General features: G+C 44.9%; 1 protein-coding gene across 6 annotated transcripts in view; it reads left to right on the top strand.

The window, feature by feature from the left end:
• Positions 1 to 17501, top strand: part of OCRL (OCRL inositol polyphosphate-5-phosphatase) — a 65147-nt gene extending 47646 nt beyond the window's left edge. For 3 of the 6 annotated variants that reach the window (XM_085007277.1, XM_021079694.2, XM_085007278.1), the window contains exons 19-24: positions 8790 to 8813; positions 11614 to 11730; positions 12867 to 12951; positions 13818 to 13945; positions 14713 to 14824; positions 15011 to 17501. In XM_085007277.1, coding sequence (XP_084863403.1) covers positions 8790 to 8813; positions 11614 to 11730; positions 12867 to 12951; positions 13818 to 13945; positions 14713 to 14824; positions 15011 to 15135 — 591 coding nt within the window. In that variant the 3' untranslated portion in view covers positions 15136 to 17501. The remainder of the gene's footprint in view (positions 1 to 8789; positions 8814 to 11613; positions 11731 to 12866; positions 12952 to 13817; positions 13946 to 14712; positions 14825 to 15010) is intronic. The other 3 variants (XM_085007281.1, XM_085007279.1, XM_085007280.1) reach the window with 1 other exon arrangement.
• The last annotated feature ends 277 nt before the right edge of the window (positions 17502 to 17778 follow it).

A 17778-nucleotide genomic window follows, 5' to 3' on the forward strand; every position in this document is an offset into this window, starting at 1 on the left:
GCAAGTGATAAGTAAGAATGTCCCTTTACTCCAGCACGCCTTTCATTGGATTAAGCCTAACAGGAAAGAGGAGAAGCTAATCTGTAATTAGTTCCTGTCAGGAATGTAATAGATCATGCGAAGTTCACTGAATTAGATTAAAGCGTCCCTTTTCAAAGATAGAATGCTTACTTGTTACAGGCCTCCTCCTTTCAAGTCATTTTTGTATAAATTAGCATGTATGTGAGGTCCAGTAAGTGGGGCGGGATGGTATTATCCTCGTTAAACATGTGAGAAAACTGAGGCATAGAAACAATAACTTGCCCGGAGTGGAATAAGTTAGCGACAGATCTGTCGCCCAGATTTTCTGACTCCAGTCCAGAGCTCCTCACTATATCATCATATATAATCCAAGACAAACTCAGCTGCTTGTTGCGGCCCAGATCATACATGTGAACCTCAGAGAACCTGTTTCAGAATCCACCCCCACCTCGCCCCCCGCGAGGTCCTTACGCAGGTACAGGCCCCTCCCCTCACTCACCTGGCCACGAAATCAATGCCTTAGGGTGTGACGCCTAGGGATCTGCATTTTATCAGCATCCCAGGTACAGTATGGTGCCCCGAAGTTTGATACAAGTTCAGTGTGACTCATTTAAGAAAGGAAAGGAGGGGGACCTCCCTTCCCCAATGCCAAGCTATCCTCGTGATGTCCTTATGGAGGAAGTGCCTATTATCTTCAGAAACATAAACTGCCTTAGTAACAAATTCATCCTGTTAAGAACCTTTCTTTTAAGTGAAAATATTGTTGGAGTTGTGTGTAGACCTCTTTGGGCTATGAAAGTGTATTCTTGATCTTTTACCAAAGGAAATTAGATGGCCTGACAGCCATATGTTATCATTCCCGTTAGTATTCACATTGATTTTTTTCAGCCTAGCCAGAGCAGTGATTGTATCATCTAGCGGGGAGGGCTGGACCCGCCAGCAGGCTGCTGGCTGGTCAGAGCGGGATCTGTTCTGTTGCCATGGAATTGTTTCAGTGATGACTCAGACGGCCGATTAAAACCCTTGAGTTCAGTCCCAGCATTCTTTCTTGGAATTACGCTTGTTTCCCTAGAGCCCTGGTGAGTGAGTGTATTACCCTTGGTTGAGAGAGCCGTTTCCTTCAGAAATTGATATCCTGACATTGTTATTTTCCGTGATACTTATTTTTCTTCTACCGTGATATTCCTATCTTTTAAATGTATTATTTACCTTTTAGAATATGTTCTAAAAAGAAATTGTTTTCTTTTTCCTACCCACATCCCTCCATCCCAAACACCATTTGCCAGCTTTCTTTTTCCTTTTATTATGAAAATGGCAAATGTGTAGAAGAATCGAAAGACCAGTGCAGTGGACACCCACATGCCTTACACCCACATACACAGACATGCACTTGTTTTTTGCTATACCATTTATTTTATTTTATTTTATTTTATTTATTTTTTTTGTCTTTGTCTCTCTTTAGGGCCACACCCACGGCGTATGGAAGTTCCAAGGCTAGGGATCCAATCAGAGCTGCAGCCGCCAGCCTATGCCACCGCAATGTGGGATCCAAGCCGTGTCTGTGACCTAGACTACAGCTCACAGCAACACCAGATCCTTAACCCACTGAGCCAGGCCAGGGATCGAATCTGCCTCCTCATGGATGCCACTCAGGTTCGTTAACTGCTGAGCCGCAACGGGAACTCCTGTTTTTTGCTGTACCATTTGAAATTAAGTGCTGATGTGTCACGTCACCAGTGAACACTTGGGCCTGCATCTCTTAAGAAAAAGAACAAAAAAAAAAAAAAAAAAAAGAACAACCTCTGTATCAGCACAATGCCTTGTGATATCTAAGAAAATGAGCCAGTTGCTATTTAGATTTCTCCAGTTGTCCCAATAATTTCTTTCATAGCTTTTTTTTTTTTTTGGGGGGGGTCTTTTCGCCATTTCTTGAACCGCTCCTGCGGCATATGGAGGTTCCCGGGCTAGGGGTGGAATCGGAGCTGTAGCTGCCAGCCTACACCACAGCCACAGCAACGCAGGTTCCGAGCCGCGTCTGCGACCTACACCACAGCTCACGGCAGCGCCGGAACCTTGACCCACTGAGCAAGGGCAGGGATCGAACCCACAACCTCATGGTTCCTAGTCGGATTCGTTAACCACTGCGCCACAACGGGAACTCCTCTTTCATAGCTTTTTTTTTTAAAGCCAAGATCCAATCTGGATTCATGCAGTAATTTTGATGAGCTCTCGTGCAGTCTCTTTTAGAGTAGGACAGTTCTCCCCTTTTTTTTCTTAATGACATTGGCTTTTTTAAGAGTCCAGGACAATTGTCCAGTCAAGGGTCTACCATTTCCTAAATTCGATTGTTTCCTCTTGGTAATTTTTTAAAACTCTCATTTTGTACTCCCTCCTCCCACCCTATTTCCTATAAACAAGAATCTTCCGGTCAGAGTTGGAGAGGTGGCATTTTACTACCTTTCACTGTAATTGCCCATATCAATTAAAGTGACTAGAAAGAGGCTCAACAAACGTTAAAAATTTTTATTTTATTTAAAATATTATTGGGGGCATCCCCATTGTGGTGCAGCAGAAAGAAATCTGACTAGTATCCACAAGGATGCTGGTTCGATCCCTGGCCTCGCTCAGTGGGTTAAGGATCTCATGTTCCCATGAGCTATGGTGTAGGTCACAGACAAGGCTCGGATCCCCCATTGCTGTGGCTGTGGCGTGGGCCGGGCAGATGTAGCTCCCATTCAGCCTCTAGCCTGGGAACTTCCATATGTCACAGGTGCTGCCTTAAAAAAAAAGGGCATTAAATAGATAAATAAAATATTATCAGGTAATTCAGCCACATTTGACCATGAATAGGAAGTGGCCAAAGTCTTTAGTGAAGTTAATGGCTCTATAGGAAGGCTTTTTCCTTCTTTTTGTGCACAAATGATTCATCAGAGTTTTAAAAAAATAGAACCCTGATCATTTTTTTCATTACAGAATTGCTGAGTTCTTCTTAAATTGTATGTGCTGGTCACCATTTATTCTGCTAAAGCTTTTATTTTGTAGGATTTAGGGTTCTGATTCTTTTCACAGCCTATTGTATTTAATTATTATTAAATTCCTGGATGTCGGAGTTCCCGTCGTGGCGCAGTGGTTAACGAATCCAACTAGGAACCATGAGGTTGCGGGTTCGGTCCCTGCCCTTGCTCAGTGGGTTAACAATCTGGCGTTGCCGTGAGCTGTGGTATAGGTTGCAGACGCGGCTCGGATCCTGCGTTGCTGTGGCTCTGGCGTAGGCCGGTGGCTACAGCTCCGATTAGACCCCTAGCCTGGGAACCTCCATATGCCACGGGAGCGGCCCAAGAAATAGCAACAACAACAACAACAAAACAACAATAACAAAAAAAAAAAGACAAAAGACAAAAAAAAAAATTCCTGGATGTCATTGATGAGGAAATTATCCATACTGGTGTGGGGCAGTAAATAAGAAATCTAAAATTATCTGTACCCTGTTTAGAAATACCTTCCTGCCCTGTCTTGGCTTGATTTGACCATCTGAAATGCTTTCGTAGGTTGTTTGTTCATGCTTGTTCCAAGACCCAAGATGATCTTTCAAATCCCATGAGACAGTGCTATTAATAATGATACCTGTTGTCCTTTATTTATTCTAAAATTTGAGTGAAACCAGAAATGAGTTCAGTGCCTGTGTTGACTCTCCACATACTGTTTCGGAAAGATTCTTGTGCCACATGCTCTTCCCCACAAATGCAGAGTGAAGTAACTGGCAGAAGTGGCACAAGTCCTTTTCATTCTTCCTGCCAGTGACTTTGCCACTGCTAGAATAGTTGGGGTTAGCTCAAGTGGCAAACAGAGGGGAGCCTGTTTGTAATTATCTTTATTATTTTCCAGAATTAAGATAGATTTTTCCAGTTTATCAACTAGCACATTAAGTAGTATGTAAGCATCAATATTTATTCATTATACATTGGATACAAAGCATTATGGAGCTTATGTAGGTTTTTGTAATTTAATGGTGATGAAAGTTTATTTGAATGTGTCATAAGTTCTAAATCACAGTTAATAGGGAGTTTGGTTAGAAATAATCTAAACATTAACCACCTTTACTGGCTCGTGTCCAGTATGTTTGGTAAGTCAATATTTTGGAAAGTCACTTAGAATGAGAGTTGTGGAGCTTGTAATTTGTATTAGCAATAGATTCCTTTCCTGTCCTGTTTACTCAAGCCCTTATATGCTATAAAATCTTATTGATTGACCAACTAATCCCTGTGAAAATCAATGGCAGAATCAGCCTATTTTGGCTTTAGTGAATATTTGATGCATGTAACATTAACATGAGTAGAAATAAGTTCAGCACATAAGAATAAAGTGGGCTAGGAAAGGGATTTGGATTTTGAATCACGTCCAAGTATTTAAGAAACATGTATTAATATATTGGGTGAGCAGGCCCTTTCACATGTAAGGGACATCATGAATAAATGTTAGAACTTGGAGGCGAGAAGACCATGTATAAAAAATTGTATGATTCCCCTGGGTAGAGTGAAGATGGAGAATAAAGTAAGGTATGTGAAGCTGGTTAGGTAGGGCCGGAGCAGGGGATAGAGTCTTGAGGTCAACACATGAGTTCAGACTGGAGCCAAAGGGCCTCTGGAACCATCAGAAGGCTTTGATGAGTAGCATGTGGTTGTAAATAGACACATTTGGAGGAACATTCTGGTCTGCATGTACACTGGACTAATGGAGAGGAGACCAGGCTTAGACCAGTCAGATCTAGTTAAAGCTTTGGCTTGTAAATACAGAGCTGGAAAAGGTTGAGGGATGAGGAACCAGCTATATTTGCTTGGGGAAATGTCTATTAGGAGAATGATAACCACAGTTTTCAAATAACAAGAATAACAACTTGATTAATTTATTCCCAGTGATCTCTCTAGTAGGTGTTTACTTTGTTGTACTGATCTTATCCTGATGGGTTTATGGTTTGTGTTTCTTCTTTATTTTTCTTAAGTTTTTTTCCCTTTTTTGGCTGCACCCCAGCAGCGACCTGAACTGCTGAAGTGACAACACTGGCTCCTTAACCCACTCAGCCACAAGAAAACTTGTGTTTCTTCTTATATTTCATGTGAACAAATCCTTTCTAGAACTTCAGTATCTGTTCAGTTTTCTGCTATTTTTAAATTTGAATCTGCCTCTAAATGACTCTTTTTACATGATTTTAGCTGCATTTACTGCTGGGAAAATTTCTCCATGGGTGATGCTGGGGTAAAGGATAATTTGTAGTGCTTTTGTGCTATGCCGGTGTGGCACCGCTGAGGACTTCTGAACTCTTTCCCCTTTCTTAATGTGATCAGCACGTAGCCTTTTACAGAGTGGGCAAGTCAGTTGAACTAAGTGATTAGCAACAACCTTAGAACCACCTTAGGAGAATGTTCTTTATTAGCGGGGCTAAGTGGTGTTTCTGTTGTCAGGGTTGAACCTGGTGTTGAAATCAATAGAATTTACATCTACTCTATTTGAAGACAGAAAAATAAACACTCAATATAAATCTGCTGCCTCTCAACCAGTATCAAAGTCCTTTTGATTCATCTTTCAAAGTTTTCTCGTGTCCATTCATTTTTTAAAAAAATATTATTTTCCCAGGGAGTTCCCGTCGTGGTACAGTAGAAATGAATCCGACTAGGAACCATGAGGTTGTGGGTTCGATCCCTGTCCTTGCTCAGTGGGTTAAGGATCTGGTATTGCCATGAGCTGTGGTGTAGGTCGCAGACGCATCTCAGATCTGGCATAGTTGTGGAAATGGCGTAGGCTGGCAGCTGTAGCTCCAATTCGACTCCTAGCCTGGGAACCTCCGTGTGCCGTGGGTTCAGCCCTAAAAAAAAGGCAAAAAAAAAAAAAAAGTTATTTTCCCATTACTAGTTGTGGTGCTTACTCTCTCCTGCTTGACCTACCTCGATAGCCTTTTAACGATTCCCTTCACCTCTATTTCCCTAGCCTTCTTTTTTCCTCCGTTAGACTGATCTTTCCATAATACAGGTTTGGGGCCTATCACTTCCCTGCTTAAAGGCAGGCATGTGGCTCCCCCAAGCCTGCTGAGTACAATCCAGATTGCTTTACCCATCATTCAGGCCCCACAAAGTCTGGCTTCAACACACCTTTTTAGATTTGTTTCCTGCTATTTTTCTCATTATCTGCCCCCATGCTCCCTACAAACCAGATGACTAACTTTTCCCTAATCTCACTTTGTGACTTGCCTTCTCTGCACCTTTGTTTATTTCTGCCCCCTTTCTTTTGTAATGTCCCCACCCCATCTCTACCCTTTACAGTCCCATGAGTCTTTTAAGGGCTAGTTAGGTTGCATCTCCATTGTGAAAAGTCCCCTGACAGCCCCCGCTGAAAGCCATCTCCTTTGAACTCCTGGGATGTTTGTTTGTTTGTTTTAACCATTTATTGAGAACTCAGATTGGTGAATTACAGTAATACCAGGTCATAAATTCTGGGACTCCTTACCCCAACTCGGTTGCAAACCTGAGTCAAGGACCTTGTCTTTCCACTCAGGGTAGTCCCATTTTTCATTTTCCCGCCACCGCTCAAAGATGTTTAGCTCAGTGCCTTGAGCTGGTAGATGGTCAGCGCTCAAAGAAAACTTTGAGGGCTTGGTTTGACAGGTTAGTATATAAAAACTGCTTGGTTTTACTCACCACATCATGTGGCACATATTCATGGGAGGGAAAATAGAGAAGTCTATCAGACAGGCAGACTCTATTTGTTAATAAGTAGTCCTAAATTTAAAAACAGGCTGTGCTCCAAAATTGTGTTAAATTAGGTGTTTAGCATTCAGAATTAGCTTCCATGTTTAAAAGTATGGTAATTACAATACTATAAATATTGTATACTTTAAAAGCACTATTACTGTGATTATTTTTATTTCATTTTATATGTGGTATTTAAAAGTCTAGGTAAACCTACAAAAGCATGTGTGATTCCTAATGTATCTAATAATAGTGCAGACCCTACCCATCATATATAGCAGTCATTTAGGGGAATTGCAGTCAACGTTACTACTAGGAGGCACAGGGAGCACATACTTCCCACTTGTAGCCTCCCACGCATGTCCAGTGGGAAGATCAGGATTTCTCCTTGTACTGGAAGATCAAGGCACAGGATTGATTTTTTTTTTTTTTTTGGTCTTTTTAGGGCCACACCCATGGCATATGGAGGTTCCCAGGCTAGGTGTCTAATCGGAGCTGCAGCCACCGGACTACATCACAACCACAGCCACACAGGATCCAAGCTGCATCTGCAACCTACACCACAGCTCACAGCAACGCTGGATCCTTAACCCACTTAGCGAGGCCAGGGATCAAACCCGAAACCTCATGGATCCTGGTCTGGTTCTTAACCTGCTGAGCCACAACCGGAACGTGGAGATGCAGCATTTATGTTCAAGTTCTTGGCGGCCCATGGCAGGGCTGGGAGTTGCTGGGGAGGCGCAGGGAGCTTTGGGAAACCAGGCCAGCTGCTGGCATCCTGCCCCACTCCTGCTGTTCCTGAGAGGTAAATTTTATTACCTCTGTTTTAGAAATGAAGGAACTGAGGCTCTGTGAAGTTCAGTAACTTGCCTGAGGTCTGTACACAATTAATACGAAGTAGAATGAAGATTTGTACCCAGGACTGTCTAACCCTGATGCCTGTACTCTTTCCACTAACTCTGCTGCCGTGTAACCGCCTGCAAGGGAGAAGAGTACATTCTCACAGCTTTCCCCTGCCTCTCTCTCCAGGATGCAGCCACTTTATCCTTTTTGAGTTATCTAAGGGAGCAGAGTAGCAATGCCTGTGGAGTCAGGCCTGACTTCTAATCCTCATTCTGCCGCTTAATACTTAGTAGTGTGACCACGGGCAAATAATTTAATCTCCCAGCGCCTCAGTTTCCTTGTCTGTAAGATGAGAATGATATCTGCTTTGCACGCATGTGCAGACCAAATGACACTGTACAGTTTTACTGCTGCATGGCAGATGCCCCTAAGTGGTGGCCTTAGTTATAGTTGCCGTTGTTGTGGCATTGTAATAATAGCACAAAAGAGCTGATTTTAAAAAGTACCTTCTTCCCTCTCCCCTGCTTCTCTTTTTGTCTTCTCCCCCGTGGGAAAACACAGCAGGGGCTAATGGTAGCTCTTGGAGTCCCCAGAAATCTGAAATGAAATGAACTTGCATTTCAGAGGAACCTCCATATTTGGGGGCTCTACTGGCCCTTGAAGAGGGGAGATGGAAGGGAGTATGGATACCGTTTAGGAGGCTCGCTAGGGTGAGAGGCGAGGCAGTGGAAAGGAGAGGAGCTTCATCCCCTTCCGAATGGCCGCTGTCAGGCTCACAACAAAATCCTTCCGTTGAAGTGACATTACGGTGAGCGGGACTCCGCCCCGGGCGGCAGCAGGGCCTGCCTCCAAGCAGCTTGTGAAAGGGAAACATCAGTGGGCGTCTGGCCAGGGCAGCTGGCAGCTGCCAAAAGGACACGAGTCTAGGACAACACATGTATGTTTCTTGAGTGATATTCTCGATAAACTGCACAAAAATCTAACATGCATAATAGAGAACTTGGCATATGAGAATGTGTTGCATTTTCAACAGTCATGATTTATTTGAAGAATTTAAAGCTGTTTAAAGTGTATGTAGCTAGTAAACTAGTTCATTCTAATAATACTGATCTGTTTCTAATTCTGTAAATTAATTCTAATCATTTTCTATCTGTCAATGACTTTCTTTTCCTGCTCTGCTCTCAGGAAGAAGACAGCTTCCTAGAAAAGGTAATGCAATCCATTGGCGGTTATGCCTTTCCCCGTGCCTGATTAACAATTAACCGTGGCCCCTGAAATTTATCCCTAGGCTTTCCCATATCAGAGACCTGTGACTCCGTCACAGTCCCCCAGATCCTGCCAGCTGTCTTTAGATGTGTCTGAAGTACAGGAAAGATAGTCCCTGCACCAGTCAAGTCGTGGAGACCCAGTAGATAAGAGCAATAGGACTGAAGGTTCCAGATATATCTTTTTGAAATGAGAAGTAACTAAAGAGCTGTCTTGATAGATGTGAAAGCTTGTGAGACAAAGGAGGATGCTGCCTAGCTGTCCTCCATTGCCAGTGATAATAAAAGCAGAAGTGGATTTCTGTTGCCTTGAGAGTGATTTGGGGATAATGATTATAGTGATCAGTTACTGAAAGAACATGCAGATAAGGTCAAGAAATAGAACATAGACTAGAATCCTAGAGCTGAATGAGGTCATAAGGGATCATCTGGTAGAGCTCCCTGCCTTCAGACAGGGTAAGATGTTATCTCCATTCTAATAGATGAGACAAGCAAGGCCCAGGAAGGTGAAAAACTTGCTCAAGTCGTACTGCTCTTGACCTCAGGGGTATGGTTGGAGGGGACTAGGACCCGGGTCTCCTGAGTACCTAGTGAAGGAACCAAGTGAAACGCTCCTTCTGTGGTGCTTTGCTGCCACCATCTCCAAGCTAGAGAGAGTGCCTGGCTCCACACAGGGCCGTCCGGTAGAGAAACATGGGCTTGAAAAGCATTCCTAAAGCACTTTCACACAGAATCTAACGTGGTCTCCCCATTTGGTGGAGTTGAGTGCATTTCAGTGGTGGGGATGGCATACTGATTTTGTGCTTCGGTTACTAGCACTAACATTACCAAGTGTGGGCTTGTCAGCCACTGCACGTGTCCCACTGAAAGAAGACAAAGCATTCCTGGTTTCCCTTTGAAAAATCAGAGCTCAGAATAATTTGTGGACTTTTCAAAAAGTACTGTTTCTTGTGCATAATCTTTCTCTAGACTTTAGAGACACAAGTATGACATTTCATGTTATCACATGTGAGTTCGAAAATGGATAGTGGATGGTGTATATAACCTACTGGCATTTTATTAACCTTTTTAAACCACTAAGGATTGAGACAGCTCTACTTCCCGGCCCTTCCCTGTTAATAGCAGGCCATGTTCTGTCTTTTCATTGAACAGTGCCTTGTGTTGCCTTAATGCCTTAGCACAGGAAAAGTGCTAATTGGTTGTCAGATTTTTAAAAAGTACATGAATCAGTGCTGAATAATTTATATATGGTAAGTTTGGAGGTGTCTGCTAAAAAATCTGTACATGTGTTGCATTTGCTCCAGAAAGTGAGCAGAGTGCACTGTGGACAGTGTTTTGGCTCAGATCCCATGCGGATGCCTGGATTTAATACTTGCAACTGGAAAGAAGTTACTGGATGAGCCATTGAGAGAAGTTCTGACGGTTGTAGGCATCGTGAATATCAAGTGATACAATCCCAGGGAAAGAAGGAAAGAAAGCAAAATGAATGTGAAGAAAATAGATTTTAAACGATAACCAAGTGTCATGCTCCCTTCTCTTCTTTACTCTCTTAGAAAGGCACGACGGCTCTAAAAGGTCACCAGGGCGTATAGAAGAACAGAATGTTAAGAGGAGCCCTCTGTTCTGCTCTAGTGTACACTCTGGAAGTAGTGAAACGCTTCTTTTCTTTCCCATACAGTGACATGGCTGAGGGTTGCGGGTAGAATTGACAGCATTTCCTGAAGTTGAACATACATAGTGTATGACCTGAAGCCAGAGGTGTAGAAGGGGGCAGACAGATGCCCAAAAACTGGTCACCATTTTCTCCACTAGAATTTTTCTGAAGGCTGACTTCAGATGCCTGTTAATCTATTCTAGAAATCTTTTTGATAGAGTTTATATTTGACTATATAAACATAAGACAGTTGAGTCTCTTCCCCAGCCATTTGCAAGTTCAGATTTAGCTGTTGATCTAATTTATATCACTTCTGGATTTTCCTCTGAGATTCTTCCAGGAGAATTTAACAGAGAGTAAAAAATTAGGTGAAAGAAGTGAAGGCCCCGAGAAATCTTTGCTGAGCTGTTACTATAAAGAATAACTTCTGGACCCAGAGCCTAAGTTTTTCATGGTACTTCTGGCTCTTGGTATGCTGTTTTCAGTTTACTATTTTTGGATCTTAAGGATTAAGTGTTTGAGTACCTTAAGATTAGACATTCTGTCAAGCCTGAAATATTCATGTATGTAGGTCCAGTGTGGAGAAATGTTTTTACTTCCTGATGACCAGAGAACCTCATTTAAATTAGCAATGAAAGCTCTGATATTTGTAGTAAGACCTGAAGAAGAATAAGTTAAAAGTCAACAAAAACGTAAGTAGATGCTGCTCTTTCGAAGTGCTGTGTTGACGGTTGTAATTTAATGGTCCACAAGTCTCCGGTGGTGCATGGACTCTGCCGTGACTGTATTGCTGGTTCTCAGTGTCACCCTTGAAAGGATTTACAACATGCAGTGCATCCATGTGATAAACATCATAAACCCAAATGGAATGCTTAACGCTTAAGTGAAGCATTTAGAAAAGGAGATCGTTAACTGTGGGAATCAGTATTGACTGCCTTCTGACCAGGAGTGTCCCAGTGAGAAAAAAACAGAAAAATCCTAAGAGACGAAGATCAGATTGTATCCACATAAGCAGAATTTGAAGGAGGTTATGTTACACCCAGAGTTTTTATCGCGACCCCTCTGATTCTCACCCCTTTCCATCTATTAGGAGAAATCCCTTCTGCAGATGGTTCCCTTGGATGAAGGTGCCAGTGAGAGACCTCTTAAGGTCCCCAAGGAGATCTGGCTTCTGGTAGATCACTTATTCAGATATGCCTGCCACCAGGTGAGTGAGAGTGGGCCTGCCCTGCCACTTTGGAAGATGTGTAAGTCCAGTGGGAAATGAGAATAACTCGCGTCAGTATATATAGTACTTGTGACTTCCCCAAGCTGCCTCCACGGAGCAGCACTGTCACATCAGATTGCCTGGGCAGATGGAAGTGTCCCTGTTTACAGATGGGAGAGCCAAAGCACGCAAGCCGTGTGATTTTACCCAAGATGCGGCCTAAGCGTAATGGCAGCCAGGGCCAAGCAGAGCACACCTGTCTCCTGGCTACACACGCTTTCCCTGGCCTGCTGAGCACCCGAGTCTGTGATGCCTGCTTTAGCTGTCACATTAGGCATTGCAGATTTCAAAGTCCAAAGCAAACTTGAAGCCCCTTTCTTTAACCTAGTCCTGACTTTTCTTTCTTTCTTTCTTTCTTTTTGGAGAATTTTTCTTTTTTTAATTTTCTTTTTTTATTTTTTAATTAAAAAAAATTTTTTTTGTTTTCCCAATACATTTTTTTCTACTGTACAGCATGGTGACCCAGTTACACATACCTGTACACATTCTTTTTTCTCACATTATCACGCTCCATCATAAGTGACTAGGCATAGTTCCCAGTGCTACACAGCAGGATTAGTCCTGACTTTTCAATTCTACCCCAAATACTTGCCAACCCAACCCATTTTCCCAAAAGAGAAAACTTTCTTGGGACTGAATTGAAGGGTAATGTTGTCTCACCTACAGAAAAGTGATAGAACTAGAGAGCAAGGCTTGATGTGGACATGCCATTTACTCCTGCCCTCGCATTCTGTATATCAGTATCGCAGTGTGCTTCTGCTGTTTGGACTCTGCCCTCTACGCCTCAGGAGGCTGCAAGTGGGACCACCTGGTCTCCCCATCTAGCCCTCTAGTCTCTTCCCATATCCAGCAGAGGCTCAAACCTTTGAAGATACTTTTCTAGCTTGAAATAAAATTTCAGACGGATTACAGAGATGATAAAGGGAAAGGTGCCATTGTCACACCTCCGTTCCTGATCAGGAATATGCATGGCACCCTTCCCTTGGCTTCTCCTGCTCTCCTGATCCCTGGGTAATCGGCAGAACCTTAGGGCTGGTTTTCTTGACTTGTTCCGGTGATTGTGACCTCTTTGGTAGGAGGACCTGTTCCAAACTCCTGGAATGCAAGAGGAGTTGCAGCAGATCATCGATTGTCTGGACACCAGCATTCCCAAGACAATCCGTATCCTTTTTGACAAAGGCCTAAGAAGCTGGATATTTTACTTGCCCCAAAAATCTTCCCACTGGGATTTGATTTTTGTGCTTCCATCTTTATTTTCATCATAACTCTTATTATAAGGTATTCAATGACTATATAGTTCCCAGCTCCTGTCAGGAACTTTTGACCTCCCTCTGTGTCACACTCTTACCAAAAGAAATCCAGGATTAGATAACAGTGTCTATTTTTTTTTTCTTTTTAGGGCCAGGCCCCCCCAGCATATGGAAGTTCCCAGGCTAGGGGTCGAATTGGAGCTGCAGCTGCCGGCCACAGCCACAGCAACATGGGATCCGAGCCACATCTGCAACCTACACCACAGCTCATGGCAATGCCGGATCCTTAACCCACTGAGTGAGGCCAGGGATCGAACCCGAGTCCTCATGGATGCTGATCAGGTTTGTTACCGTTGAGCCACAACAGGAACTCCGACAACGACTTTTAATGGGCATGGGACATAGGACCCACAGCATGGGTACTGTGCTGCTTTAGGCCAGTGATCACTCCTGCCACCACATGTACTGTCTCTAGGACAGAGAGGAGGCTGGGAAACATTGGTGACTAGTTTGCAGTGTGAACTGTCATTCCGGAGGCCACATTCCTTTGACTATCCAGTTGGGCCAACCCCGCCTCCCGCCCCAAGACTCTGGTCAATTCTATAACAACGCAGCTGCAGCCTCCATGGACCAATAAAATATCAAACCCCAGTTAGGATCAGGGTACCCTGAATAAGAGGAAGGAAACCATCCCTGAAGGAGCTTGAGGAAGAGAGCAAATAGGGTCTCTGTGGCCTTTTCCCTGGAGCCTGTTTCCCTTGACATAAGGCAATCCAGCTGGCAGTAACCACTCGGTGGCTGAGGCACTGCTCATTTTCCTGGAAGCTCTGCCAGAGCCTGTTATCTGCTACGAGCTGTATCAGCGATGCCTGGACTCTGCTCAGGACCCCCGGATCTGCCGACAGGTGAGTTTTCTTGCTCTAAGCATGTGTTTGAGGGACATTTCCCTGTAGAGAAATCATTGGCTTTACAAAACCAGGTGGGCAGCCAGCTCTGCGGTAGGATGGGTCTGGATCCGTTGTTCGTGGCAGGACACCAGCATTGGGAGTTGGGACCCTTAAATTTTAGGTTGTGTTGTTTCCTGTTATATTTGCCACCCTTTTCCACTTGGCCTCTTGAGCAGGGTGAATACTCTACTCTGGGGTAAGACTGGTGAACCTGATCGTATGTGGGATTCTGGCTGTTGTGACCAGGAAGGGTGGGTGACACTTGTGATGAGCCTTTCTTCTTGGTTTTTGTCTTTAATCTTGAAACGATTTTGATATACAGTAGCTGAGAATCCCTCTGAATCAGACTAGTGAGTATCGGGAGGCGTTCCCATCCCATACTAGTGGGTCACACTGCAGCTTGGCACATGCCACAGCTACCTGCCTGGGGAGAGGGGAAGAGACCAGGGTAACACCGACCTGCTTTTGAGGCAAAGTGTGCAGGTGGAGGGAGGTATGATAACCATGTGGACAGGAGCCAAACAGTATGACCATTCTGCCTCGGGAGTTATCATTTACTAGGTCCCATCTTGGTCATGAGTAAATAAAGGACGACTGTGACAGATGAATGGGGTCCTGTAAGGGTTGGAGTATAAACTACTTCTGCTTCTGTGGCAGCTGTGAGCTCTTCTTACTCCTGCCTCCACCTCTTCTCCTCATTGCCCACCCCCTTTTTTAAAAAACAGGTGATTTCCCAGCTTCCGGCATGCCATAGAAATGTTTTTCGTTATTTGATGGCATTCCTTCGAGAACTCTTAAAATTCTCGGAATACAACAACGTCAGTGCCAACATGATCGGTAAGAATACTTTGTAAGAACAGCCACACCGGGTGTTGGTCAGGACAACCTGGGTATGTGTCCAGGAGCATGGCAGTCACTTCCCTCCCACAGCCCTCATCCCTGGCCCCCAACCCCGTCCCTGAGGCTCTGCCTAGGTTGTGTGTGACCAAGGGTTTTTCCCCTTTTCTTTCTCTCTCCTTCTAGCTACTCTCTTCACGAGCCTCCTCCTAAGGCCTCCACCCAACCTCCTGGCAAGACAGACTCCAAGTGACCGCCAGCGTGCTACCCAGTTTCTCCTGGGTTTTCTGCTGGGAAGCGATGAAGACTAATGATAAGCCTTCTCCTCTTACTACTCTCTGAGATTCTAGAGGCGGAAGACCCTGGGCACCAAGTATTTCAGAATGCTTTGAAAAGTCATGCCACAGGAAGGGTCTGTTGCAGAAAAAATTGTGAGGCTGTTGGCATGAAGAAGTTCTGTTTCTAGTGCAAAAGGAAGAGCGTTTCCTAATCCCTCCCTTGCCATATCCTACACAGCAAGATACTTTTAGACTTATATTGCCAAGCCAAAGTTACCATATTTTGGTGTTTTTGTGTTCTCTCTTTATAAGGCAAAGAGATCTGTATTCACACTCTTTTACCTGGGGATGTGTTTGTTGCCCTCCTGCCCAGCTGTCATGATTGTCCGTGGCACCCTAAGCCTGGATTCGGAGATGTTCCCATCTAGGCCTGCAAGCACTACTTGCCGTAGCTCAGACTTGTCTGCAGTCCTTCGTCTAAAGCACTTTGGCCCCACCCCCTCCCCGTCTCCCCGGTGCACTCTCCTCCGCTAATAGTGTAACATCGAGGAAGGAAGTCTGGGTGAGGCTAGGGAGTCCTTGGGTGTCCCCAGCAGTGATTTAAGCATCTCCATTGGTTGGCACATGCCTCTGCATTTCTACCACAGTGGCATCTGTACGTTTCTGTGACATTGGCCTTACATGGCTTGGCAGTGGGGGGAACCGTCTTTTCTTGTCTCAGACCACTTAGTAACAGAACATTGGGGATTATTAGAGATGACATCCCATTGATGTGAGAGAATTCCACTCACAGTGGAAGCACTTGGAGTCTTTCAAGAGTGAGAATGTTCATGTGTGACAGGTCCTGCTTCCTACCATTGCCTTCTTTCTCACATTTTACGCAAGAACCAATCCTTGGTGTCTGTGGGACCCGTCCCCCACTTTGAACTCCACCACCCCCTCCCCCCCGACACCCCCCCCCCGCACAGTACTTGTTCCACAGTCAAAAAGGTAGTCTGCACCCCAAGTGGGCCTCCAGTGGGCCTACACTGGGAAACTGCTCTTCCCCCAGCAAGAGTATTGAGCATAACCATTAGAAGCCCCTGACCGGTCTCCTGAGGTACCAGGGGGCAGATGTCACACCCTGCCCCGAATCACAGCTGACTCTGGGCCAGCTCCCCTTGGCTCCCAGTCACCTTCTCAGTGCTGTGTAAAGAGACTGTGCAGTGGGACAAACCAGGTACCTTCTCACCCGCCCAAGACAACCCTCTGAGCTTGTTGTTTGCTCGAACTCCTCTGGGGCAGCCCTATCTAAAAAAAAATTAGTCTGTGTTGGTTGGCAAACCAGCCACCAGCCACTGACTGCAAAACTGCCTGATGCAGTTGGCTTCCTCCTGGTTTTCTTTCCTTAAAATCACCCTGAGTTGACTCATTTTCACATGTTTACATGAAATCCAAGGAGCCTCGTGTATAGGCTCTGTGCTCAGTCTTGGGTATTGACTCCTGACTTCTAGAGCATCGAAGGAGAGAGCCAGGGAAACACAGCCACTGAATGGTTCTCCAGTGCCCCCGTCTTTTATGCGTTAAGTTCTTTGGGGGGAAGAAAAGTTACGTATCCTGTGATGCTCTGCTTCACTCCTTTCCTGATTGGGAATGATGGAAGTAGGAGACAAGTTATTGGTGCCAAAGAGCTGCAGATCTGACAGGTTGGGCCTGAGTGTTGAGCTTAGTTAGCAGCAGGCTGAGCAGAGCACGTTTGTCATCTCCGCGAGGCCCGAAAGGGGTCACAGGAGAAGCAGATGACAGAAGCTGGGGCAAGGTCATAACTCAAAGAGCCAAACGCCTGTCCTGGGCACGTTTTCCCGTCTGTTGCCGCCCAAGGCCTTTGGGTGGTTGGCGGGGGCCGCGTGCAGCATCCGGCTCGCTCTGCACTAGACACGTGCACTCGGTTGCTTCGCTGCCTCCACCTTCTTTCCAGCTCTGGCTCTGGGATGTACAGAGGGTTGAGGGTTATAGACAATCTCCAAGGGGGCGGGACAAGAAACAGAGCAGACAGAAGAGATGTGCTTTCCTGCTGTGCCTCCCCCAGCACTCCACCCTCTTAAGTCCCAGGTACCTCCAGTGGGCTCTTTCCTCCTTCCTCTGAAGTAAGGACTTTAGAGCCGACTGGTAGGGAAGGACTCTGCATCTGTTGTTTTAGGGAAGAAATGGTTCAGCCCCACGTGGTGATGCTGCCTTTCCTGATTCACTGTTTCCTGATTCTTACTCTGTAATTGTTTGTTATATTTCCCCCCCCGCCCCCGATGTCTTGGTCACTAAGCAAAGCTGCTAGTGGGATCCTGTATTTCGTGTCATCTTTTTTTATTATAATTTATTGCAAATTTTTTTCTGAATAAATATATGTTGTGTGAAGAATCAAAGTGTGATCTGAGGAAGAAGGCTTATGTCCTTGGGTCCCACTTGTCTGCTTCAGTCCCCACAACTGCGCCTGACCTGTCATTTCCTGTCTTAACAGGGAAATATCCTAAGAATTCTCGTATACTCACCCTTGGAGAGGAGAAGCAGCCGTGTATTTTCAGAGGCTAATAAAGAAGTCACACTGCTTTCAGAGGCCAGCCAAGGATCCTTAGTTTAACCCCGGGGGTTCAGGCAACAAAATAACACCACCAGGAGAAAAGATGTTGATTCTTACTGCAC

Source organism: Sus scrofa, chromosome X (genome assembly GCF_054392235.1).
Source record: "Sus scrofa isolate SSC_HxYL_T2T_F1_AM1 chromosome X, Sscrofa_HxYL_maternal_Yorkshire_Landrace_v2.0, whole genome shotgun sequence".
Taxonomy (NCBI): Eukaryota; Metazoa; Chordata; class Mammalia; order Artiodactyla; family Suidae; genus Sus; species Sus scrofa.